The sequence below is a fragment of the Fusarium sambucinum genome, chromosome I, assembly GCF_050947815.1.
Source record: "Fusarium sambucinum isolate potato_lamoka chromosome I, whole genome shotgun sequence".
Lineage (NCBI taxonomy): Eukaryota > Fungi > Ascomycota > Sordariomycetes > Hypocreales > Nectriaceae > Fusarium > Fusarium sambucinum.
In genome coordinates, this window is record NC_139294.1 from 3,572,157 (window position 1) to 3,596,803 (window position 24,647).

The following is a 24,647-nucleotide window of genomic DNA, read 5'->3' on the forward strand; positions in this document are numbered from 1 at the left end:
GATGGCGGGGCTAGTTGGAGGGGAAATCGCGGTGAGACGCGACAAGACGCGACTAGTAGTTTAATTGATTGCATTGTGCCTGGCAACCATCTGCATCTCTACTATTCGACATCCTAAATCACACCGCCAAACTTCTTTATACTCACTGATCGATATTTTTCTGCCAAAATGACCATTTCGCAGAACACCGCAGACCCCAGCCTCTCCAACGGCTCAAAATCTATTAACCATGAAGAGAACCAGTACCTTGACCTCGTCCGGGAAATTCTCGAGACCGGCGAGCGTCGACCAGATCGGTAAGAGACCATCGATGCAACCATATTTGACCATGTTTCTAACAATGTTTGTAGCACCGGCACTGGAACATACTCGATCTTCGCTCCTCGACCTCTAAAATTCTCCCTCAACAACAACGGAACCCCCATTCTACCCCTCCTTACCACGAAGCGTGTCTTCACTCGCGCCGTCATTGCTGAGCTCCTCTGGTTTATAGAGGGCAACACCTCTTCCAAAAGCCTTAGCGAGGCCGGTATCAAGATCTGGGATGGCAATGGCTCGCGCGAGTTCCTCGACAACCTTGGTCTTCAACACCGTGAGGTTGGCGACCTAGGTCCCGTCTACGGCTTCCAATGGCGACACTTTGGCGCCGAGTACGTTGATGCCAAGACGGATTACACTGGTCAGGGTGTAGACCAGCTTGCAGAGATCATTCACAAGTTGCGAACCAACCCCTATGACCGCCGTCTAGTTCTTTCAGCCTGGAACCCTGCCGACATGAAGAAGATGGTTCTGCCACCTTGTCACATGTTTGCCCAATTCTATGTATCCTATCCTAGAAGCAAGGACGAGAACTCAGAGGAGAAGCCTCAAGGACATCTCCACTGCCAGCTCTACCAACGATCCTGCGATATGGGTCTCGGCGTTCCCTTCAACATTGCCAGCTACGCGCTGCTAACACACATGATGGCGCACGTCTGTGAGCTGGTCCCTGGAAGCTTGACACATGTTATGGGTGATGCTCATGTATACCTCGATCACGTCGATGCCCTCAAGGTTCAACTTGAGCGCGAGCCGCGAAATTTCCCCGAGTTGGAAATTGCCCAAGAAAAGGGTGGAAGCATTGATGGATGGAAAGCAGAGGATTTCACAGTCAAGGGATATGACCCCCATAAAACGATTGCTATGAAGATGTCTGTATGAGCTATGTACAAGTTGAATTATGTAGAAGTCGGGATTATTTCATGGCAAAAAATAGATGGCGTTGGAATAGAATTTTGCTAAACAAGAGACCCCTATTGGAATTTACATGCGCATCCATTATTTGTTCAATGACTTGTTGCGCCGCATACATTTATCTTTAAGCCGTCGAAAACGGTTTTTAGATTGTCACAATCGAGACTTGGCAGTTTTTTGCATGCCAAATCATGGTATAATGATATTAGACTAACAGGATCGCCTCAAGAAACAGCATATATATACGCTTTCCAAATATGTAGGAAATCGATTGATAACCTATGAACTACTAGGTATACAGTGACTTATACATGCCAAGTACAAGGGAGTCGTTCAAGCACTGACCCGACTCCATGCCACCGATCTGGCTGTGCCTCGCAACTACGGAGAAGCATTTACTGCTTCTTCTTGTTGGAAGCCTTGGAAGGAGAACCCTCCTTCTTCTCAGCAGCCTCCTTGGCCTCCATAGCAGCAACATCATCGGCCTCCTTCTTCTCAGCGTACCACTCGCCAGCTTGGAGAACGAGAATGCCGACAAGAACAAGAGCGAGAATGGTGTTGCTAGCGGAAAGAACCTTCAAGCTGTCCTCGCGACCAAGAATAAGCTCGCCACTCTCACCGTCGTGGGTCTTGCCGTCGAATCCATCGTTAGTCCAAATCTCGGCGCTAACGCTTCGGAGAGCTTTGACAATGTTGGCAACGTAGACACCGAAGCCGATAAGGTAGAGGATGAGAGATGCGCCGTCAAAGAGGAAGTTGGCCTCGCTCGGGCGGAAGAGCTTGATGAAGAAGCCGATAAAGCCGATGGAGATGACAATGTGGAGAATGCGGCTGATGAGTGCGGGGGACTGGTGCACGAACTTCAGATGCGTCTCGAGATGGTCGAAGAAGTTGTCGGGCACAGGGGCCTTGGTCCAGAGGAGAGGGAAGTCGTAAGGAAACGACGCGAAAAGGATACCCAGGAAGAAGCACACAGCTGTGGTATTGTTAGTACTGAGAAGCGATTGATCGCAATGGATCTACTCACGGGCAATAATCATGAAGGTTGCAAAAGAACCAGATCCATGGTAGTTCTTCGACTTGGTAGTCTTGGAGTAGTCGATGAAGCCGCTCATGGTGACAATGCTTATTGATGGAGGGGCTTTAAAAGCGCGAAAGATATTGTGCAAGTGAGGAGTAACAGGGAACGTGTTGAGTGCAAGGATGGATGCGCAGGTGCTTAAACAAGTGAAATAATCACTGTCGCAATGCGCTCAATATCACGCTTGCCAATTGGTGTTTGCGGAGTTGTGCGGAGGCGGAGGAGAAGAAGAAAGTAGAGAAGAGGAGGTTGTTGGTTCTGTAGTGGGACGAAAACTAAGGGTAGCTTCAGGTTAGTCTGACATTATCTTGGAAGAGCTGGAGCACTGATAGGTGTAGGTACCTTCCAAATTGGTGGTAGACTGGGGTTTTCGTGGAGTACCTACCTGTCCTTATCTACCAGCTTTAAACAAATATGGGGATTTTGAGTGGTTGTTGTGCTTATTTGACCCCACCAGCCATGGTCTAGATGTCAGTCACTCCAGTTCTAGAAGCTCCCTTTCCTGGTAGTAATGAAGAATAAAGGGTTACCTCAGATTAGAGAAGTTTTATGGTTGGAGCCAATTCAATCCTTAGATCCGTAGAGATTGACCACAAGGAAGGAGCACGTCTATAGTCGATAGGTACTTAGAATCTACCTAGGTGCTAAGGTATAGTATCATATTGGAACTTATATCGCCCAAGACATGTTGGTTTATAGAAGCAGCTTTATTGAAGGTGGACGCCTTGGTAAGCTAAAAATAACTTATAATAAAAACATTTCAAGCAGACCATCACGTCGCCAAATGCGTCGCTCGCCTCTTATGTACATTCCAGTTGCGGGATTCTAGAGAAAATAATGCGCCGCCACTACACTATGAGCGCAAAGCCTCCAGCGTCATACTATACAGATAAATTGAAAACATACGGCGAGTGCGACAAAGGAAACCTGAATCTTCTCTTGTTATACTGTAAACCGACACTGTAACCTTTGTTGTGCCTATACTTCTCAGCTTAACCAGCCACTTAGACAGGTGCAAAGTAGAGAGTTCGACTTCTCAAAATGACGGGAACTCTTTACATTACAGCAATATTATTGTCTATTATCTCGTCAGTTACATCGCAAGACTCCTCCAGTACTAACACGCCGCAACCAAGAATCTATCGAGGATCGGACGACTACAAATACTTTGGCTGCTACAACGAGACGACGCAGATTCAAGACTCCGCAGAAGATCGCGCTCTTGCCGATGGCACCCACCTCGTCAAAGCCGGAAAGATGACAGTACCCGTGTGCCTCGAATTTTGTACTTCAAACGGAACACAATACAAATATGCCGGTCTGGAGTGGTCACGGTATGTACTGAATCATAAACTTAAGGCTGAGTTTGACTTACAAACTGGGTTGTTAGGGAATGCTGGTGTTCTCCATACTTGTCAAGTCTTTCAGCAAAACTCAGCGATGATGATTGCGAGAACTCATGTGAGGGCAACTCGTCTCAAGTTTGTGGAGGACCACTCAGGCTGAGTGTCTATCAACTCTCCGAGGGGGATGCATCAAATCGAGGAGCTATGCTTTCGGTACCAGGAGCCATGTTTGGTCTCTCCATCATGACATTATCCCTGTTACCATTGTGATGTGAGAGGCCTTGTCTGGATGCAGAATAGAAGTAGTGTCAAATGGGTATATAGTCATAATCTGCTGTCGAAACATCCTGTACGTAGCCAACAAGTATTCAGAACTTCAAAGGAGCCATGCCTCGCTGTTTCACAGTCTGTTGCACAATCACCTTGATGCCCTCAACTGATCGTCTCCAAACCTCCTGTCCTCGGCCCTTCCTACCATCTTGTTCGACCAACACATCCAACCACTTGACCAGTTTGGTCGCCTTTTCCAAGTCACGCTCTTCCTGAACCACCCGTTCGAGAAACTTTTCCAATACTTCTATGTCCCCACGGTGAGGGCCGTTTTTCCTCGTCTCTGTATGCCAAGCATCTAGCATGTCTTTAATTTCCTGTGTCGCGGTCACTCCTGAACTTGCAAACGATATCTTGCGTGGCAATGGCGCGAATTGAATCCTAAGTTGGCCCCCTGGCAATGCCGCGTCTGTATCAGTGGAGTTGTGCTTGCGCAAAGGAGCTTCCAGCCTTGTCTGCTGGGCTTTTTTCCGCCTCTTGTGGTCTTCAACAACTTCCTTTCGTACATCTTCGGGAAGCTCTGCGAGAAACTCCGAGTCAAGTTCTTCAACAACGTTCTCTTCCTGAAAGGCGTCGCCGACCTGGTTCAAAGATCGAAAGTTTGTCTGGAGTAGACCAGCCTGGGCATCTCTTTGCCTCTGGGCTTTGCCAAATAAACCTCGCGGTCTGCCTCGTTTTGAAGGCGTGGTGGGCTTTCTGGGCTGTATCGTGCGATCCTTGCGCGGAGATTGGTGTGGTGTAGGTTGTTTGGGTTTTCGGCCATACGTAGCCATAATCTCAGCCTTCATTTCGTCAGGCAATGCATTGAATACCTCGGGATCTACCTGAGTCGGACATACATCAAATGGCATGGGACTCCCGGACCTGGATTTGGGTATTGGAGATTCAGCCTCCTGTGGCATCCGCGATTTCTGAGCCATAAGCTTGCTCCGAATGCTGCTGGGTAATTCTGCTAGGATGGTGGGATCCACGTCTTTAGGAATGATGAATTGGGTCCCGGATATGTTAAGAGGTGTCTTCGCCTTCGCATCATCTTCACTAGCCTTTGTCAATGCCATGGCAGGGTGCATCTTCTGCTTTCGTGGTGTCAAGGGATCGTCGGCGATTGGATCCTCGGAAACCCCACGGCCTGTCGTTGCTTTCTGTTTCTCGGGACTCTCGATCTCATCGATCTGCTCTGCGGTGGAATTTTTCCTGGCTGGGGTCGGCTTTGTAAAGACGCCGAATGTCAATTTCTTCTGACTTCCATCAGGAGCTGCCAAGTTGGTCTTGATGGGTTCGAGCTTTGTCATTTGTACTCCGAGTCCGCGTAGATCACCAGGGCTAAACTTGAAAGACCGTAAAATATTGACGGCTTCTTTACCGATGACCTGTTGGTCATTTGTAGCCACCCCGAAAGCGGTGCTTTTGTTGAATGTGTCGCATTTACCATGGCCCAGGGATTTCGCCGGATCCAGGGGTGCGTCCATCGATCTCCTCATAATTTTCATGGTGAACTGTTTCCCCCTGACGTTCTCATTCAGGAGTCGTTTTTCCAGTTCCTTGCAAAGGTTGTAAACAAATTCCTCTGCTTCTGGCTGATTGATGAACCGAATACCCCAATTGACTTCTGCAGATACAGACTTGCGTGGCGGCTGCTCACCAACTTCTGTACGGTCAATACCAAGAGCATAGTCTCGGAGCCTCTCACCGGTCTTGGGTCCAAGGATTGAAACAAGGCGCTCTTTTGACACTTCTCGTAAGTCTTTGACTAGCACGACAGCGATGTCCTCGAGCTTTCCGCCAATACTCCTGGCAACACCAGGAAGCTGATCAACCTTGAGGTCGCCGATCATACCCAGCACATCGCCTGGTTCTAATTGATATTGGCCTGCAGGCTTGGCTTTCCGTAGCGCCACTTTGGCTTGTAAAATGTTTGCGCCAATTCCAACAGAAACGTGACAGGCTGTGAGAGACTTGATTTTCTCACGGAGGTCTTTTGCAATCTTATTTGCCATGTCCCTCTCCTGAGCAACGGTTTCTGGATCAGGCTTCATGTCCTGAGACCCAGTGGATTTCATAACAGTTGATGTTATGTCAATGAGAGCCTCGTCTATGCTGACGCTTTGAACGACGCCACCAACGTCTAGGATTGATTCATAGAACAGGCGACTGGCTTCTTCGTATGCAGGAAAGTCGTAAGGAAGCACCTTTAAATCCGGGCACAACTCGAGGGCTGATTTCATCCACATGCCGTTTTTTACTCCAAACTCTCGAGCAGGATAGTTGCAACTTGCAATTTCTGATCCAGATCCTGTGCTGTGCGCGACAACTGCCGGCTTGTTAATGAACTCGGGTTTCTTCTTTAACGAAACTGTGCAAAAGAAACTGTCAAAATCGACATGCATAATATATCGTCGCGGGGTTGGACGCTTCTTGGTGTTAAGAGTCGATTGCCCCTTTTCTACAGCTAATCTTTGCATTCTTGATTTCAGCTCGGCTTTCCATGTAGAGAGATGATGTAGTCGACTCTCAGAATAGAACTGCTTTAGAAAGTCGGGATTAGCTGTCGAAGACTTTCTGATTCGTGGATCAGATAACAGTTGTGCATTGTGCTCTTCGGACGTCATCGGTTTTGAAGGCTCCTGTGCCTTGGTCTGGAGCGTGGGTGCAGATACTGCTTCTGCCTTAGACTCGGTATTATCGTTATCGTCCTTGTTCGTTTCTGATTGACATGGGGTTGCGGTTGATCGATCAAGGACAGGAGATCTGGGACGTGCCTCTGGCTTCTTGAAAGAGCAACTATCGACTCCTTCCATTGGTGTTGTGCGTGGTGCTCGACTCATGTCGCGAATTGGTGTTTGAGCCTTCTCAATAACCTGGCTTAAAGATTGGCTAGGTAGAGCCGGCGCCTTGAATTGGCCAGTATAAAAACTGTTATCGCTCTGTTCACGATATCCTTGTTTGGTACGAGGAGTTGATGGTGCCAAACCACTGCTTCCATCAAACGTAAGTACTTTCTGTCTCGGACCCTCATCCAAGACGCGATAGTTTGACCACGGAAGAAGCTGTCCTGCTTGAATAGAATCCATGATCCATGCAGGTTTAACGATCCGGTACCGGTTGAAGTCGACAGACTTTTTGGGAGGCAGCGTCGAAGCAATGATATGGGTGGCCATTGTTTTAGAGTCCAGATATTGTAGAAAACCGCCACCATGTTGCACTATCTCACGATGCAGACTGTGATTGTGAGCTGATATTCAGACCAAAATTGTTGAGGTGATACTTACACATGCAATGACGGTTGAGTATACCCTGTCACATGCGCGACAATGCCCTTGAATATCTGCGGTTTGTCTGACTTTGCACGCGTCTCGGCATCCAGATTTTGGAGTTTGATTCTCTTGCGCCTGAAATAGTCGTTAAAACCACCAAACTCGCTGCCCTCATATTCATCTCCACCTTCATTTTCAAAAGTATGCGCCTCGATACGCTTTCTCACTTGAGAAGAGTTTTTATCCAGAACACTCCCCATTTTGCTTCTTTCTCTTTGATGATCGTGTTGTGTTGTTCCGTTGGTAAAGTTCACAATAATTAGTGGCGAGTTAATGCGCCGGTTGACGATTCCTGATCACCACTGCCACCGTATCACATGATTATTTCAGAGCAAAATAATATATGATATATGTTGGAGATCATAATTTTCATACAGAGTCCAATATGCGCGTACGCTTCTGCGTTGCTTGCGAGGGTTTCACAAGATGCGACGAACTGAGGCGTTAGTTAGCGATGTCAAAAGCGCGTAGAGTGGAGCTAAATCGCGTTTTGACACGATAACTCGTGACATGTCTGCACAGCCACATGCATGAAGAGCCACAAGGTACTAGTATCCGTGTACATACCTTATGTCGAGGTCTGAATTCAACATACAAAATCCTAACTTTTTACAACATCAGCCCAGCCTTTTGGTTGTTCAATGCTCCTTTACACGGGCAGTTCCTTTCAAGATGAACAATGACCAGTTTCGCAAACTTATAGCTGCAAACTCACAAAAGAGCTCCGCTAAAGATGGCGCATCCGCATCATCCCCGGCTGGCGGAAATGCGCTTGGTTCAAGACAAAGATCAAGCATCCCAATGACACCGTAAGTTATTGCTCGATACTTTCTGAAAATGTAATAACACAATGCAATAGACGCGCTGTAGCTGGTGCTCAAGCGGACTTTGCGCGACAACTTGCTGAGCGCAACAATGCGGCTCGACCCCAGAGGAAATTCAAGTCTTATGATCCCAAGGGTGTCAAACTTGCGTCAGGCTATACCGATCGATCGAAGGAACGTGACGAAGATACAGACGATGAACGAGTAGAAAGACTCAAAGAACTCGAAAAGCAACTGAAAGATGAGGAGATCGACCAGGAGACATTCGAGAAGCGACGATTTGACATTGCAGGTGGAGATCTAAGCAGCACACATCTAGTCAAAGGTCTTGATTTTAAGCTTTTAAGAAGAATTCGAGATGGAGAGGATATCTACGAGGAGAAGAAAGACGAGCCTGAGAAGGAGACTGAACCCGAACCGGAAATTGATATCGACAATGAGCTTGAACAACTAGAAGGAAAGGAAGTCGAGGCAACTGCTAAAGAAAAAGCCGAGACGAAGAAAAAAGGTCAACTGTCAACGGTATCTCTAGCACCTGGGAAAAAGCGATCACGCGATCAGATATTGGCAGAATTAAAGGCAGCACGAGAAGCGGCCAAAGCACAGCAGGCAAACGCACTTGGTGATCGGTTCAAGAAGGTCGGAATCAAGCAAAAGGCTGGTTCACGAATAGAACGCGACCACAAAGGACGAGAAGTTTTAATCATCGTGGACGAAGATGGACATGAGAAGAGGAAGGTTCGCAAAGTCCAGCCTGGTGCTGACGAAGACGAGAGCGACCGGAATGGTCTTTTGATGCCAGACAAGGATGCAAAGCCTCTTGGCATGGAGGTTCCGGAGCAGTACAAGAAAATGGAAGAGGAGCCTGAAGAAGACGAAGACATGGACATTTTTGACGGTGTAGGTGATGATTACGATCCCTTAGCTGGCATGGATGGTTCAGACTCAGATTCCGATGAGGAGGATGATTCCAAGAAAGCGAAACAACAGAAAACCGACGAAGAGCCTACTACAGATACTTCGATGCCACCACCACCGAGACCGCAAGCACCTCGAAACTACTTCGAAGGTGCCAAGACGGGTCTTGTGTCAGAAGAGGAACGGAACAAGGCGCCATCCATGTCTGATCCTGCAATCATGGCAGCGTTCAAGCGTGCGGCGGCTCTCAACCCGATCAAGATAGAGAAAGGCGACGACGACGAAGACGACGAAGAGGATGGTGAGGATGAAGAAGCACGGAACGAGGCAATGGAAGAACGGAAGAAGAGACTCATGCAAATGGCAGATCGAGATGACGAAGATCTGGATATGGGCTTCGGTACAAGTCGTCTTGCTGACGAGGAAGACTTTGACGAGAGAAGAGTCAAGCTCTCGAAGTGGGGCGGAAAAGATGATGATGATGATGAAGAAGGACAATCAAAAGATGGACCAAAACGAAAGCGAGGAGCAAAGAAGCGAAAGGGCGATGTTAATAATGCTGCCGATGTGTTGCGTGTGATGGAAGCGCGCAAGAAAACATAGAGACGCGGCCTCGGCTACCAGGAGTCAGGATTGCTATCATGAAATATATTCGGCACAAAGCCGACTTTACCTAGATACCCCAGGCAATATAATTAGTCGTTTGTCATAATAAGTTCATACACGCATTTTTTGTGTGCGATTTTTCTTCTTCTTTCTATATGAGCATAACCTCTTGCTTGAAGAGGAAGCTGCTTTGTTTAGTTTGGCTGCTAGTCAAGTTACCAACTGCCAACTTACTATACCTAGGCCAGTCAAACAAAATGCCTGGGACTTGCGCCCCAGATTTCAGTCAGGTTTGCTCCAAGCTAAAGAAACAACCAGCAAAATGAGGGGAAGATACCCCACCATAACTAGAGCTTCCAGGGTCTATTAAAGAGTCCTGTAGGCTGATAAAACGTCACAACTTTAACAACTCACTTGCAATATCGGTAACTCAATTGAGTCTACTTTTCTGTCACAAAGTCTATTGCGAAACTCTTCTCGTGCATAAACCTATAGTTTATTCATTTTTCTCAACGTCTTTCTACTTTACCTACATAGACACCTATTATCTACCATGTCTGAGGCGCAAGTTCCCGTTTGGCTGGATTGTGATCCAGGCCATGATGTACGTATATACAGATACGGAACTGTTCGTTCCAGTGTCACATGGAAAGGAGGTTTAGTTACGATACAAGACTTGATATATTAGTCTTGTCTTTGGCAACTCCCTCTTAAGTCATACATTCCACGATCGCGCCCAGTACTAACAATCTTACAGGACGCTTTTGCAATTCTTCTTGCAGCTTATCACCCTCAGATCAGACTGCTCGGCGTCTCGACAGTCTTTGGAAATGCATCTCTTGAGTATGTCAATTGTGCTGCAATACGAACCGTACAGTCAGTGTATTATGCGAGAACCTGCCTAATCTGTACATAGGAATACTACACACAATGCGGCTTCTATTCTCACCGCTATTGGAATGCATGATATTCCTTTGTATATCGGCTTAGGAAAAGCCCTTGAGCGCCCTGCCCTCCATGCACCAACAGACATCCATGGCGTTTCTGGACTGGACGGCACCGATCTTTTGCCCACGCCGCTCGTCACACCTTCTACCATGCCAGCCGTCGAGGCGATGGCCACGGCTCTACGTGCCCAGCAGCCTGGCACAGCGTGGATTGTTGCGACAGGTGCGCTGACCAATGTTGGAGCTCTGTTCCGTGCGTACCCAGAACTCATCAGCCATGTCAAGGGTGTCAGTCTCATGGGTGGCTCTATTGGCGACAACTTCTCAGATGCGCCGCTAGGTGAAGTTGACGGCCGACCTAGAATCGGGAACTACACGCCTTGGGCCGAGTTCAACATTCTTGTTGACCCCGAGGCGGCTGCAACAGTCTTCCATAACAAGGAGATTGCTGCCAAGACCACGATTGTGCCGCTTGATCTCAGCCATCAGGTGTTGGCTACGCCCGAGGTGAGAGATATGCTTCTGTATGGACCCGATGCCGAGAAAACAGGCCCTGGAAAGACAACTCTCCGAACCATGCTTGTTGAGCTCCTTTACTTCTTTGCGCAAACATACGCGTAAGTCTTGGTACCTCGCCACAAACGCTTTTAACTGACATTTTCAGTGATACGTTCGGCATCACCGCTGGCCCTCCTCTCCATGACCCTATCGCCGTTGCCGCCGTACTGATCGGCACGGAAAGTGAAATCCCCTTCTTTGAGTGGGACGCCAAGCACAGCCAGCCCCCTCAGCACGATGAGCGCTTCGAAGTAACTGTTATCACTGAGGGCACTTTTGAGGAGGCCAAAGAGGGTAAGCAAACAGGCCGCACAATCGCCAAGTTGCTCCCACCTGGCGAACAAGGTGTTAGGATCCCACGTGGAGTCGATACTGCCAAGTTCTGGCAGGTCATTGAAGAGTGCATCGAGCGAGCAGATACGAAGAATGCTGCGCTCGCGCTTGCACAGTGATTGGATAAACCAACAGGCTATTGTAGAGTACAACCACGCAAGTAGTAGTAGACAATCTGACGACTTACTCTATCATGATGAATCTATTAAATATTGTTACAGTCTATAACTCATTGGGGATGGTTTCCTTACTGCTTGAATCCCAGTCAAGCATCACTTTCAAGCTCTGTTCGTACGTCCAGAGAGTGATAGCGCTCGCCGGCGCTGATTTGAGTAGGCTGATAGTCAAACCCTTATACAGGCCGCGAAAACCCTCTGTGCGTAGAATTGTTTTTAGTGCACCTCGGGCGGTGGAATATTCGGGGATGTTTTCGTAGACATATTGGCTGCGTGCTGGTCCTTGGACTTGAATGCGCTTTCGAACAAGGTCAAGAGGGAATACCGCTGTCTTGGAGATGACACTGGCACACATGCCAGCTGTAGCATCGCCACTGCCCCACGGCATGTGCAATCCTTCCAAGGTCGATCTGAGGGACTCGTATGTGACGAAAAAGATACCCATAAAGGGCATGATCTGGGCGAGGCCGGGCCCAATGCCTCTGAAGAACCCTCGCCATCCTTCATCGCGCTTAATGTCCCATATTGCGCTACGAAGTGAGTGGTATACGCGGTGCTGCCCCTGAGCTGCGAATCGTGTTCTTAGTAAGTCAAGAGGATATGTAACAGACGTAGCTGCGGCACCCGAGGCCGCACCGGCGATAAAACTTTCCGCAGCATCGGGTAATCTCGAAGGGAAAGCTGTCCGGAGGAAAACAGTCGTCGATCTGTAGGCCGTGAATTGCGCAGCACCATAGCAAACATATAGAAGCTCTGCCGGGACGTTGCCCTTCCATAAACCTGTCAAGCCTTCGTGCTTGAGGATGTGTTTTAGGGTCGCGAATGCCCCTCGATAAGCTGGACCATTGTGTAGAGCTGCTACCTGGTCGGGAAGGGAGTGAGGTTGGAGCTGAAGACGGATTTTGACGACATCGAGGGGAGCGACGACGAATCTAGGGATCAGATAAAATTAATCGCGGTGCCCGTTTTGAAGGAGGACTGGGAAAAGAGTACCTTGAGACGAGCCCTGCAATTCCACCGGCAGCGACTACTTGGACTTTGGAGCCCTATTGTGATCGTGAGCCCAGAATCGCGTAAACTGAAATGTAAGTTCCTACCTCATCCTTGAGGTGACCTTCTTTATGTGACATTCATCAAGTTTCAGTCCGGGTGGACTGCGTTCCCGGAAAACGAAAAACAACTGATCGAATTGTTTGCACCTGGCGAAGATGGTTGATATCGCTAATTTCGATCGTAGGGTTATAAATGCAGGGATTGGAGAAAGAACAAGGCGCTGGTAGAAGTTGGAGAAAAAGTTACTGATAAGCAAAAATATGATGCACCGGAAGTCAATGTGCGGAGGCGATAGTGCGATAATAGGTAGTGTTGTATTCTTGAATAATAATTCTATAAGGAGTAAAATCTTGAAAATCATGAAAGAAGCTTTGGGTGAGTTCGTCATTATTAGGTATTACCTATATCACGATAATTGAGATCCGTGGCCACATTGGCTAGAAATCCTCGTCGCTCTCACGATGGATTCTGTGAACTTGTGTGACGGCATAATTTCTGAATATTTGGAGTTAGCCTGAGATGAGTGAGCGGGTGGAAGCGGTTGTTGGCGGATGAGATTAAAGTCCTTCTGCGTCTTTGCATATTTAATTAGTGTGGTGAAGATGGCCTGCGAGGAGTGACTGTTTAATTTGTGTAAAAGAGAGAAGAGTACCTATCTCGGTATATGTATCTTTCTACCTAGAACTGAATATACATCTGGATTCCGAATCAACTTCGGGGTCTCTTGGACCGAACAGGAACTCATGGACCGAACCGATAGAAGGCTGAAAGGCGATCTCTTTTTGACAATGCCAGGGGTCTCGACCAGGGTTCATCCATTAAAAGCTAGCCCGGGCCGTTGGAACCAACCAAGAGCGTAGCATTATCACCTGCACTTTTTGACATAGATGCAGGTGATGATAGAGTTTGCAGATCAGATGGTGAACTCGAGACATGACGAAGCAGTAGAATCATGAGAAGAGAATATAGTTTCAAAGCTCTAGTATATCCATAAATAAAGTAATGGCATCTCAGTGATGATGATATTAAAGAGCTTCGCCATACTACGTAGTAACTAAACGTGGGGTTGTTCTTCCCCACAATCACTGCTACCAGAAGCACAGCCTCCGAGAAGCCTCCTGCCTCCATTGCTCCGGCCGAGACCCTTCTCTCCGTTATTGGCTGGGCTTTCCCAGAAGGAACAGAGCTTGGAGATTCCGGGGCTTCACTATGGGGGGAAGAAGTGCATGGGCTAGGGATGTCACTTGCCTCTTGAATGCATTTGTGCCGCAACGCCGATACATTCTAGGTATCCGGCCATAGATTTTTAGCTCTCATTGCCGAGCAAACAGCAAACACATGCCCTCTCGTCACATACATATGTCTGTCGCCCCCTCTCCATTTTCATATCGCCTCTTTTGTCTGTCTACCTATATTTTGTATGTACTCTAAGATTTGCTTGTTGATAATTAATCTTGCTTTACATGTTTACTGGATATCTGTCTACTGTCCACTCACCTATATCTACTGGGTCCACGAGCTTACCCATTTGCACGTGAAATCCACTCTCACGATCTTCGATTTTTCGATTCTGTACGCCAGAACTGATGCTCAACAAGCCGCAATCGCAACATAGATAGACACATTGTCCAGCCCTCCCGTATACTTCATCATGGCCACCGCACAACTTCCCCCGCCAGACGCGACACAACTTCTGGCGCCATTCCTTCCTGCTCTCCCACCGTCCACCATTTCTACCGAGCCTGCTATTGGCATCCTGCCACTCCTCTCCCCCATACTACGTCAGCGAGTCAAGCTCTTGTCACCTACCAGCTCTGAGCCGTGGATTCGATTGCTCTGCTACGACAAAGAAAAAATATCAGAACTTGTACAGATTGCGCAAGGTGGCAGCTTTGAGCCACACCCCGTGTCCGGCGAGGTTGAGGTTGACTGGGAGTACGATGCTGAGACACGATTTCGAAGGGTTGACGAAGAGACCCTTCACGCTCTTGTTGCGCTTTCTACCCTTGGCCTGGCATTCCAGCTAGTATACTGTGTTGGAGATGTCGAAGGTGGTGGCGATGGCTGGAGAGTAGGCGAGGTTACCGTTATGGACAAGCCATCGCCTTTCTTGCAGTTTGGGGGCGTTTCTAGTATTGCGGAGGCTGAGCGACAGTTTGCCGAGACACAGGCTAAGAAGGTCACCAGCATCGCCAAAGATACAAACGGTCCTAGCCAGAGCTTACATGTCCCGGATGGTGGCCACGAAGACGAAGATGAAGATGATGATTACTGGGCACGATATGATGCGACGCCAGCTCGTACACCTGCACAAAAGTCGCCCGCACCTCCTTCCAAGGCCACTTCTCAGATGGGCGGCGTTCGGGCAGCTTCAGCAGAGGATGCATACTTTGCTCAATACGATAGTGTACAGCCTGCTATGGACAACCATGACCCTGATGAGGAGGAGGTTGCTGCACATGTTGCTCCACCACTCGGACTTGGACGAGGTTACGATTCTGCCGAAGCTTCAGAACGCAATGAAACCCAGGGTTCATGGACTCTGGCTGAGGCTGATCACCTGGGATCAGGTTCTGCGCAGAACGGAAATGATCCTGAGCGTCATGCTGCTCTACTGCATCCTCGTCCCGCTTCGAGCGCCAGCTCCAACGGCTCGGAAACGATTGCCAAACTTGAGGCTTCTGCTGGCAAACAGACACAAAACGAATTTGGCGTGAAGCAACACGTCTCACGCAGCATTCGAAGTCTGTTCCTGCTTTCACGAGCGTCAGGTATCGATCGCCACGAGTTTGAGAGTCTTGTTAAAGCTGAGCTCGATATTCTCGGCATGGTTGAGGATCAGGAACAAGTGTAATGTTGTGTTGAACACGCAATCAGTGCATCTTTCTTTGGTTTATCTTTTGACCCATGGGATGAAATTGGGAAAACCTTTTGGGGTAATGCATTTTGGTAGTCTCGGCATGCATGCAAGGCGTTTGTCATTAAACATCTGGTTAGAGGTCGGTCAAGCGACTACTTTGTTTCGAGTCTTCTAAGGAAATTTGATAGGGCATGGCCATGTGTACTGAACAAGGATGTAAATAGCATCTTCATGAGAGAATGAAACAATACTACATTATAAATGTTTTGATGAGCAAGTCTACTAAGCGATTGAATGAGTGATGCAAGCCAACAGCCCGCTCTTGTGACATCCCCGGATTAAAATACGCGTGGAACGTGACACAACTGTAGAATGGGGGAATTTTATTACGTTGTTGTATACGTCGTCACGATACTTCTATTGTGTATGTATCGCTGGAATTATGTTTCTGCCTTTGACCGGTTCAAATCATTCCAAACCGCACAGTAATTAGTTTCTTATATAAATCCAGCATAGGCAGACAGGCCTTATCCAGTATTGTCAATCCAATATCGTCATTAGCTGTATTGTTCAACTCTTATTGAAAAGTCATCTTCCACAATCATGCAATCACGAGGTTCTCCAGGGCAACACGAGCCGTCTCGAGAACCCTCGTGCAATTGCGTTCTGATGGACTGCATGGTTTCGATGGGTAGATAACTCCAGATATCTCGCTGTGACTATGCCCAGCAGCAATGCGTGCATCTAAAGCTTCATGCCGTTGTCTGCTTCTTTCTTCCAGTTGGTCTACCACCTCCTTCAGACCCAGCTGTCGGTATGGCGACGCTCCAGGCATATCATGGTCTTTCTCGTCAAGTCCGTAGACGTCGAGACGGAGAAGACCGCGGATAGTCAGCCTCCACATGTCTGGGGGCATGGTTTTGTTGTTGTAGGTTTGATAAGCCGTGCAGCCCTCGGACGTGTCACCAACGCAGCCCCATAGTCCGCCAATGTCTCTGAAGGCAAACCAGAATGTCCTTCCTTCTTTCTTGGCGAGAGCAGTTTCTTCGTCCACCATTTCGAGGATTCGTGCGTAGGCATTGCATGCTGATGGGACCAGGGCGCCCAGAAGCATGAGGTTCTGGAAGGCTTGTATGGGAGGTGGTTTGGGAGGGTCTTCGACCAAGAAGTTTGAGCACATGGGGCACTTGATGACGTCGTGAGCGACCCTCGACGCATTCCGGGCGACTTTCATGGCTGGGATCACCTCGGGTGGCAAGTTGCCGAGAGAGTCGAGGGCAAAGAATAGTGATGATAGACAACTGCAGGACACTGTCGGAACGGAACGCATCGAGCGGGTTGATGAGCTGGCGGCATTCTCAAGGGAGTCGACAGAGGTGCCATTGTCGCTAGAGTCAGGTGGTGTTGAACTGTCTGAGGCGTGGTGTGACTCTGGCTTTGGCGGTTCAATCTGGTCGGCGAGATACTGATGGAGTGTGTGGTTCAGGTCCTTTGAGATGGTTTCTTGCGGAGCGTCTGTGTCTCCAAAATCGATGGTACCCAGAAGATCGACTCCAGTCAGGTTCAACGATGGCAAAGCGTTGTTGTCGGTGTAGGTGCCATCATGATCCAAGATTTGAGGGTCGAATGGAAGAGAGTCGTTGTACCCGGGCAACAAGTCCCAGGTATCAACGTTTGTAGCAATAGGCTCATCTAGGAAGTTCAGATTATCAAGAAAGTCTCCAGTTGGTACTGTATTCTGGAACTGCGAGTAAGATGTGTCGTCAGCGGGCTGTAGGAATAGTAAAGGCTGTTCCTGGAGTTGGGACTGAGATGATGACACAGCAGCGGCAATATCTTCTTGATCAGTGTCTACATGGCGCCTCTTTCGGGGACGACCCATTTGCTTCTGGGGCGAGTAATAGCATGTTATCCCCTCCTTTTTGCAACGGGCACATCCGTCGGGTTCTTTAGAGCAAGCGAGTTTACGGGATCCTGGGATAGAAAATGACCGATAAGTCTCCGATTCGGACACATGACAGGATAGAGAAACAGAAAGTTACTCACGACATTCGTCACACGCTCTATGCTTGGTGACTCCGTCGGCAGCCGCTGGAGAAGTAGCAGGCGCCATATTTCTGTCTTGTAGACCGGATATTCTTGCTGCAAATATTACTTTCTGTTGTTCGTGTCTTGGGTATTTTTATTGATGCTCTGCACTGTGTGAGTGATGGTGTGTTTGTGAGACAGTGAGCACGTTACAATCCTGTCAGCATGAGCCTTGGCTTTCGATCATGAATCTGACTAATAATTCTAGCACAGCCTACCTAGGTAAACAACAGCGAGGGAACATTGTAATCTATTAGGCAGTTAACAGCTATATAGTACGGTAATTATTAGCTCCAAGCCCAACACTCTTAGATCGACTGGCAGGTAGATCATGTCTTGGAGTTATCCACAATATGGATCAACAGCTGGCATTACCCATGTGTCCTTGTTTCTGAGGCTCTTTTCATAGGGTCTAGGTTAATGTTGTTTTAGTAGAGGGTCCCTTTTGGATTCTCCACAGCCGTGTTACTATCGCCTTGTTTGACATTTCAGCCCCCAGATCCATCCTATTCGATCCATGACCCTTTGACCGATGTTTCCTGTTTGTTTCTTGTTTCTAGACCAACGTTAGGCCTTGAAGCCTCCCTCGTTTGCAGGGTCCAGTTTTCAGTTTCCCATAGGTACTATACTATACTCTTTGGTCTTCCTCTCTCAGAAAATACCTAATAATATCTTTACTGTCGGTAGATCTAGCGACGGTGTCTGTTACCATTATATTCCCGACTCATGCCGGCACTTGGACTTTGCGTCATGATAGAGTTGTGATCGTCAATGCAACCCTATCAAACCAACATACCTACACACAAAACGGCTTCAACGGTAACTGGCATTTGTAGCCAGCCATGACCGTTACTTCGATACCCGATCTTGGCAATATCGCCCGCGCCGAGTACAAAGCGCTATTCGACAACGCAATCGCCAACGGCATCAAAGAGTCCCTTGTTCTTCCATTTTGCCTCCTTGGTCCTTTTCTTCTGCCTACTATTTATCTGGCCATTCCACATCGAAATCGACCATGGATTTACCATGCACGTTGGCTAATTGTCGCTTTTGTCGCCGTCTTCGATCTCTACTTGATTTGGCACATGTCAAGCTTTAACGTTGCTCCCGCATATGCATCTGGCCTTATGGGCATTTGGGGTATCTTGGCAAACTTGAATCTTTTAGTATGGACAAATCCGCAATCCGACTATGCCAGAATCATTAGAGTGCCCAAAGACAAAGCGACAACAACAGCTTCCAATGGGAGTACCAGAAACGATGTTCTTAATACCAACGGTAACCGAGAAAATGGACTACGACAGAGAAAATCCCGTGCTGATTCCATTGCACCCTCGGGAGATATTGGAACTCGTGCCAAGCGTCAAGATCTTGAAGATACAGTCTGTGTCTGGCAAAAGTTTCCCGAGAACGGTTCTTTTGGCGAAAGACTAAATTGGACGTTGGATTTGGCCACCAACTTCCGAGAAGTCGGTATGTCAAATTGAACAAGAATTGACTTTATTAATCTTTTGTTACTAACAGTTTACTACAGGCTGGAACTGCTCTATCTCTTCTGTTCCCAGGCCCGAGATCCCAACCAACATTCACGATGGAGACCCCGTTTCCTTCAAGGACATGCCCGTCGTGTCAAAAAGTGGCTATTATCGCAACCTGACTGAAAGGGAATTCGTATGGACACGTCTTCGCAAGGTCTTCCTCCTCACATTCGTCTTGGACCTTTGCTCTGTCTTAATGGTCAAGGATCCATACTGTACCTACGGCCCTGACCGAGATCTCCCACCACCATTATTTCTCCAGCAGCTTCCTCCGTGGCTTCTCCAGGCATACCGCGAACTCATTTGTCTGGTAGGAATTTATGCAGCCATCGACGCCATCTTCAATCTGCATGATTTGTTCCAGTATTATGTCATGAGCTATGTATATCCCATGCGTGGAGAGCTCTGGCAGTACACCAACATATTCGGCCCTGTCTCGCAGGTCCTTGATCGGGGCATTGCTGGTTGGTGGGGTGCAACCTGGCATCAGACGTTCCGACTGCAGTTCATCGCCCCTGCAAAGTTCCTTGTTGATAGAGGATATCTGCAGAGGAGGACGTTAACTACCCAGATTGTTACCATGTATGTGTCCTTCATTCAGTCTGGCTTGCTTCATGGAGCAGGAAGTATATCATCCATGTTTTCCACCAAACCATGGAGGGCGCCAGTCTTCTTCTTCATTCAGCCTATTGGTATTATAGTCCAGCTTTTTTTACTACATATCCTGGATAAAAACTTCCCCAATACCCCTCGAGCAGTTCGGCAAGTATTCAATGCTGTGTCAACGGCGATCTGGCTGTACTTCACTGCATTCTTCTTCACTGATGACATCTCATCTGCTGGTATCTGGCTACTTGAGCCTGTGCCCATTTCTCCTCTACGATGGCTAGGTTTTGGCCATCCAGACGATCACTGGTGGCGATGGAGGAGGTATTTGTTCCCGACTTGGCATTCAGGCAAGCACTGGTGGAAGAGTGGGGTGCAGCTCTGAGAGTATATAGATTCACGGCACTCGATTTCATTCGACATCGACAGTGCCCGTAAGAAAGAATAAAGGTTCAACACACAGATGTGTATACTAGAATAGCTCTCCAAAATTCAGAAAGAATTAGACAACCCATACACGTGAGTCATCAAAGTATTACTATCTAATCCGATATTTGTCCATTTCTGAGCGTATGTATGGATTCATGCTTTCTTCCAGAAGCAAGTTTGTCTGCTTTTCGGCGAAGCCACTTGACTACTGGCTGATAATTGCTTTGCTTGGCCGCGAGTACCTTCTCAAAAGCCAGGCAGGCAATACTGCTACTGTCAGTATAGTTCATAGTCATCCACAAAATGGCATCTTACAGAGCAACTTGCGATTGTCGTATATCACAGGTATACTGGGGGTATTTCAGCATTCGAGATTTACTCGTCAGCAATTTATAAGCCACGTCTATCAACGTGGCAATGGTTCCTGGGAATGGGATCAGCAAGTGGGCGCCGTGTTCAGAGAGCTGAGGTTACTTACGAAGTATCATTTCACTACTGGGGTGCTGGTTCTTTCTCAGGCAGCGGAGATACGCCCACATCTTGCTGGCAGTCTCGACGAAAGCACCCTGGAGTGATGACAGAACGGTCCTGGTTGAATTGTGAGACGTGTCGTAGAACATCAAATGTGATTGGATCTTGAAAGCGTCTGTTGTGTGAAAGAAAACAATGGTTAGCGTATCACAAGGATCGTGTTGAAGGAGCATCTTACTCAGGACTTTTCGCTGGAAATTCTGTCCCGGGGTGCGGCCAAAGTCGACCGTAAGGGAGGTCGATACATCTACCTTAGCGTTAGTGATGAGAACAAACTGTATGGAATTATGAGGAGCATACCGATGTTGGCGTCTCTTTCTCTGTCCTTGGTGATATCCAGTGTCTGGCAGTTAATCGCCGTCCCACAGTAAGGAAAGCCCTTTTCATGGTTGTACTTTCGAACATGTTCGCCACCATATAGCATGTCGAAGTTGACCATGGTCTTGGCCGGGTTGACCGCAACACCGTACTCAGGAAACCCACCATGCATAGCGTTCACAAATCTGACTGTCTTATTTTGATCTAAAGTGATGAGGAGAAAATCGTCGATGAGTCGCAACAGGAGACAGTCTGGTGAATCCAGAAAACTCAAATGCTTTGCTTCAAGATCGGCGTAAAAGTAGTTGCATAGGAACGAAGACAGGACGGAGCCTTGAGGAATGCCAACTTTCTGCCTGTAGTACTTCTTCCCCACCTTTACAAGATTCTGTTCGACGTGCTCTTTCAAGAGACTCATGAGCTCTCCGGTATTCTCGGTTTTGCGAAACGCACTATCAACAAAGACAGTATTCTTCTTTTTCGGTGCCAGGTCTTCTTCGAGACGCACTACGAAAGCCGGGTTCTCGTTCTTACTCAAAGCGGAAGCGTGCCATCGCCGGGTGGCTTTAGATGAATATTTGTCATCGTCTATCACCGCTCGTTCGCCTGGCTTGACCTCCACGTGCCTCATGATGGTGTACTTGGTTTGGCTAGGCACGGATTTCATGAGCTCGACGACTGCTTCCTGTGGAATAGTATCAAAAGCAGCCTTGACATCAGCCTTGGCAAAGTACAGCTTGCCATGATCGGGACTCAGCGTTTCTTTGAAGGTCTTAAGTCGGGTGTAAATGTCGCTAACTGAGAACATGGTAGATCCCAGTTTTGAAGGATTGATTCTCTAATTTTGCGATCAGTTTGAGTTCCGAATCACAACACCTTGGGATTGCCAACATACCGTTTCCAATTTTAAGAGCGAGTGGATAGGTCCCAGAACTTTGTTGATGCTGCGACCAAGTTTCTTGGATGGCCCCCGGGCCATAGCTCTTCGTCGTAGGTTCATGATGGGGCGTAATTTGTTACCCTTGGGCAATAGTCGAATCTGACTGGAGCCCAGCTCCCGCTTTTCCAGTATTTGGAGCGCCTCATTCATCTTAAGCTCATCAAACATGTCTGCTTTGAGGTCTGCCATGGCAGGCTCTGCAATTTGTCTCCAAATTTCATGGCGGAAGTAGAAAACTCGATAGCGATGGGTATTGGATTCAGTGACATAAAAGTTATTACGAATCAGGGGTATCAAAAGCGAGTCAAAAACAAAATACAGAAATTCGTGAAAAATCTCAAGACGCTTCTCGGTGTCTGTTCTGCTGGGTTTCTGGACACCAGAATTATGAGGCTGGAGCCAAGAAATCTCCGCAATCTGATATCCCGTTAGTTAGAAATCCATTGAAGCTGTTCAAAAACCGACCTTGAGGTCCTGCGTTATTTCATGTAACGACATAGTCTCAAAGCGCCTGAGCTTGATGAAGTGATGAACGTTTCGCATCACAGTTGATTTGTTGTGTTTCCCAGCATCTCCATCTCCCCAGAAACTATCCGGGATGATCTTGGATAGGACTGCTCGACAGAACGAGGAAACTTGACATGGTGGTGTGGCCAGTTCTTCGAGAGAGTCATGCTTCGGAAGTGATTGCGCCTGTGTGCCGGAAGTTTCTGCTTCCAGATACATCTGGGATGAAGCGCATTTAGGCTTTGGCCTCGAGGATGTGTGCTGGAAAGGTTTCAGCCTCCGAGATGACATGGGGATCTTCTTGACCCTTGGCTTTCGAATCCGCGAGGATTTATCAAAGATGCAAGGGCAATAATGCCTCAGCAACTCCGTATAAGAGCATCGACTATGAAGGATTTGTAGGCGCTTCGCGAGTTGCTCAACGTCGCCACGGAGCCGCTTGGGCGTTTTCGGCTTTCCTGGAGCAGTATTTCCTGGTTTAGCCTTGAAGGCGAGAGCGATCTCATCTTCTCTTGACGTATAGTCCTGGAACTTTTGAGAAGTCTTAGTGGGGTCAACTTGAGAGGTAAAAACGTTGTGTAGTCCGAATTGACGAGGAAACATGTACATCATGACATTGATTACACCCTGACGTTCAACATCCGAGTTGGCGGGGTCAGAGGGTCTGCGATGTCTATTCAATACGTCTGGCCTTGTCAATATTTTGAGTAATTACATGTCTTCACAAGACTTACGAATGTGTTTGTAGCCGGCTTGGACAAGCCCATTCGTCGACAGAGACGGCTTGGCATAGAATATTCTACTTCTCACCAAAGTTATGTCTGTTGGTTTACGCACTACACATGACGATCCCTTGTTCAGTGATACGTTACCACCGGGAAGATCAAGCTCTGCAAGAGGCACGCCTACAAATGTCAGACTGGCAAGGCTCGAAGCACGCAAATCTTACCTGACAGTTGGTGGTAATTATTGAAGCCAGCCTCAACGGCTATATAGATTGATGCATCGACAAGGAGTTTGATCATGATCTCCTCGCCAGCTTTGCCAAGTAGAGCTAGTAGCTGTGGCCAGGGACTTTCTTTGAGTGCTTTTACATGATAATTAGGGTAGTGGCTGAATAGATCTGGGATATTGGTCGTCCCTTGATTGTTTGGGCCGCCTGATCTTTTGAAGCCGTCGCACAGGATGTGTTTGGGCCGTCCTCCAACGTTTGATTCTCGATGAAAGAGTAGCCATACGACAAAATCCACAATCTAGGTGCAAGTTAGTGATAGCTCACCATACAGGAATGCGATACTAACATCATCTTGGCAAAACACAGACCCTGCAATGCCATCTGACAGACTAACATGGGATTCATCCCCCTTCTGTGTGAATTCAATCAATTGCCTCTTTCGTGTGTAATCGTCCTCGACATTCTGCTGGTCGGCAAAACAAACTAGTGACGTATCGAGGAGTCGTGACAAACTTCTTTCCAGATCTCCGACATCGTCCCTCTCACCAACAGACGCTACCTTCTTTCTTCGAAGACGAGAGCGCGGCGGCAGCTTGAGAAGGATATATTCTCTTAGCGTAGTGACTTTGTCGTAGCAACGATCCAAGAGGTCTCGTTTCACGGGCGTATCACGTAATGTTCTGACCCTTTTTCGGCCACTTGACGCGTCGGTAGCTTCTAGCTTCCGTTTTACTTTAGGGGACATCATTTCGAAATATTAATGAGCAACTCATTTCGCGTCTTGTATGTTGAAGAAGAGCGGTTGAAGATGAACTGTCATGCGCCGCGGTGTTTTGCTATCAATATGTGGCTGAGGATCTGCTGTGGCAGTTCGTGCTCTAACCTATAATGGTATAGTGGAGACGTAGCGTATGACCGATTCCAGGGGATGGAAAATAGTTGGTGTCCAAGCGTTCTATCCATCAAACTAAAAGACACCACAAAAAAAAGAAAAGGCATCTCATCCTATTCGACGATGAACGAAGGTTTCTTCATGCAGTCGTGCCTAATTGCCGATGCCATTCAGTAAGCGGCTTGCTTTTTGCTGTCTCGAACTGTCGAAATTCGTCTATTCAAGATACCAACGTATGAAGATACATATATCTGGTCTCGGTTA

The 24,647-nt window shown here is 47.8% G+C and overlaps 11 protein-coding genes across 11 annotated transcripts; 6 read left to right on the forward strand and 5 right to left on the reverse strand.

The window, feature by feature from the left end:
* Positions 1 to 168: 168 nt before the first annotated feature.
* On the forward strand, positions 169 to 1,200 carry FSST1_003887 (thymidylate synthase; the record flags this gene model as incomplete). Its single annotated transcript, XM_083230008.1, has 2 exons — positions 169 to 296; positions 351 to 1,200. The coding sequence occupies 2 exons, from the start codon at positions 169 to 171 to the stop codon at positions 1,198 to 1,200; spliced, it is 978 nt and encodes a 325-aa protein (XP_083087317.1).
* Positions 1,201 to 1,628: 428 nt separating this feature from the next.
* On the reverse strand, positions 1,629 to 2,348 carry FSST1_003888 (Shr3 amino acid permease chaperone; the record flags this gene model as incomplete). The annotated part of the gene is made up of 2 exons (XM_083230009.1): positions 1,629 to 2,209; positions 2,261 to 2,348. The coding sequence occupies 2 exons, from the start codon at positions 2,346 to 2,348 to the stop codon at positions 1,629 to 1,631; spliced, it is 669 nt and encodes a 222-aa protein (XP_083087318.1).
* Positions 2,349 to 3,355: 1,007 nt separating this feature from the next.
* On the forward strand, positions 3,356 to 3,930 carry FSST1_003889 (WSC domain-containing protein; the record flags this gene model as incomplete). The annotated part of the gene is made up of 2 exons (XM_083230010.1): positions 3,356 to 3,648; positions 3,705 to 3,930. The coding sequence occupies 2 exons, from the start codon at positions 3,356 to 3,358 to the stop codon at positions 3,928 to 3,930; spliced, it is 519 nt and encodes a 172-aa protein (XP_083087319.1).
* A 98-nt stretch (positions 3,931 to 4,028) lies between these two features.
* FSST1_003890 (uncharacterized protein) lies at positions 4,029 to 7,504 on the reverse strand (the record flags this gene model as incomplete). Its single annotated transcript, XM_083230011.1, has 2 exons — positions 4,029 to 7,209; positions 7,260 to 7,504. The coding sequence occupies 2 exons, from the start codon at positions 7,502 to 7,504 to the stop codon at positions 4,029 to 4,031; spliced, it is 3,426 nt and encodes a 1,141-aa protein (XP_083087320.1).
* Positions 7,505 to 7,976: 472 nt separating this feature from the next.
* On the forward strand, positions 7,977 to 9,649 carry FSST1_003891 (uncharacterized protein; the record flags this gene model as incomplete). The annotated part of the gene is made up of 2 exons (XM_083230013.1): positions 7,977 to 8,113; positions 8,164 to 9,649. The coding sequence occupies 2 exons, from the start codon at positions 7,977 to 7,979 to the stop codon at positions 9,647 to 9,649; spliced, it is 1,623 nt and encodes a 540-aa protein (XP_083087321.1).
* A 556-nt stretch (positions 9,650 to 10,205) lies between these two features.
* On the forward strand, positions 10,206 to 11,609 carry FSST1_003892 (uridine-cytidine N-ribohydrolase; the record flags this gene model as incomplete). The annotated part of the gene is made up of 4 exons (XM_083230014.1): positions 10,206 to 10,256; positions 10,410 to 10,495; positions 10,569 to 11,216; positions 11,264 to 11,609. 4 exons carry the CDS (start codon positions 10,206 to 10,208, stop codon positions 11,607 to 11,609), a joined length of 1,131 nt encoding a protein of 376 aa, XP_083087322.1.
* Positions 11,610 to 11,712: 103 nt separating this feature from the next.
* FSST1_003893 (thiamine transporter TPC1) lies at positions 11,713 to 12,796 on the reverse strand (the record flags this gene model as incomplete). Its single annotated transcript, XM_083230015.1, has 3 exons — positions 11,713 to 12,598; positions 12,660 to 12,712; positions 12,764 to 12,796. The coding sequence occupies 3 exons, from the start codon at positions 12,794 to 12,796 to the stop codon at positions 11,713 to 11,715; spliced, it is 972 nt and encodes a 323-aa protein (XP_083087323.1).
* A 1,574-nt stretch (positions 12,797 to 14,370) lies between these two features.
* On the forward strand, positions 14,371 to 15,573 carry FSST1_003894 (uncharacterized protein; the record flags this gene model as incomplete). Its single annotated transcript, XM_083230016.1, has 1 exon — positions 14,371 to 15,573. One exon carries the CDS (start codon positions 14,371 to 14,373, stop codon positions 15,571 to 15,573), a length of 1,203 nt encoding a protein of 400 aa, XP_083087324.1.
* Positions 15,574 to 16,180: 607 nt separating this feature from the next.
* Positions 16,181 to 17,692, reverse strand: FSST1_003895 (Zn(II)2Cys6 transcription factor domain-containing protein; the record flags this gene model as incomplete). The annotated part of the gene is made up of 2 exons (XM_083230017.1): positions 16,181 to 17,553; positions 17,626 to 17,692. 2 exons carry the CDS (start codon positions 17,690 to 17,692, stop codon positions 16,181 to 16,183), a joined length of 1,440 nt encoding a protein of 479 aa, XP_083087325.1.
* Positions 17,693 to 18,509: 817 nt separating this feature from the next.
* On the forward strand, positions 18,510 to 20,196 carry FSST1_003896 (wax synthase family protein; the record flags this gene model as incomplete). Its single annotated transcript, XM_083230018.1, has 2 exons — positions 18,510 to 19,140; positions 19,202 to 20,196. 2 exons carry the CDS (start codon positions 18,510 to 18,512, stop codon positions 20,194 to 20,196), a joined length of 1,626 nt encoding a protein of 541 aa, XP_083087326.1.
* Positions 20,197 to 20,353: 157 nt separating this feature from the next.
* On the reverse strand, positions 20,354 to 24,239 carry FSST1_003897 (uncharacterized protein; the record flags this gene model as incomplete). Its single annotated transcript, XM_083223754.1, has 10 exons — positions 20,354 to 20,507; positions 20,556 to 20,664; positions 20,719 to 20,886; positions 20,950 to 21,018; positions 21,072 to 21,927; positions 21,985 to 22,446; positions 22,495 to 23,222; positions 23,271 to 23,441; positions 23,486 to 23,789; positions 23,838 to 24,239. 10 exons carry the CDS (start codon positions 24,237 to 24,239, stop codon positions 20,354 to 20,356), a joined length of 3,423 nt encoding a protein of 1,140 aa, XP_083087327.1.
* Between the last annotated feature and the right edge of the window lie 408 nt (positions 24,240 to 24,647).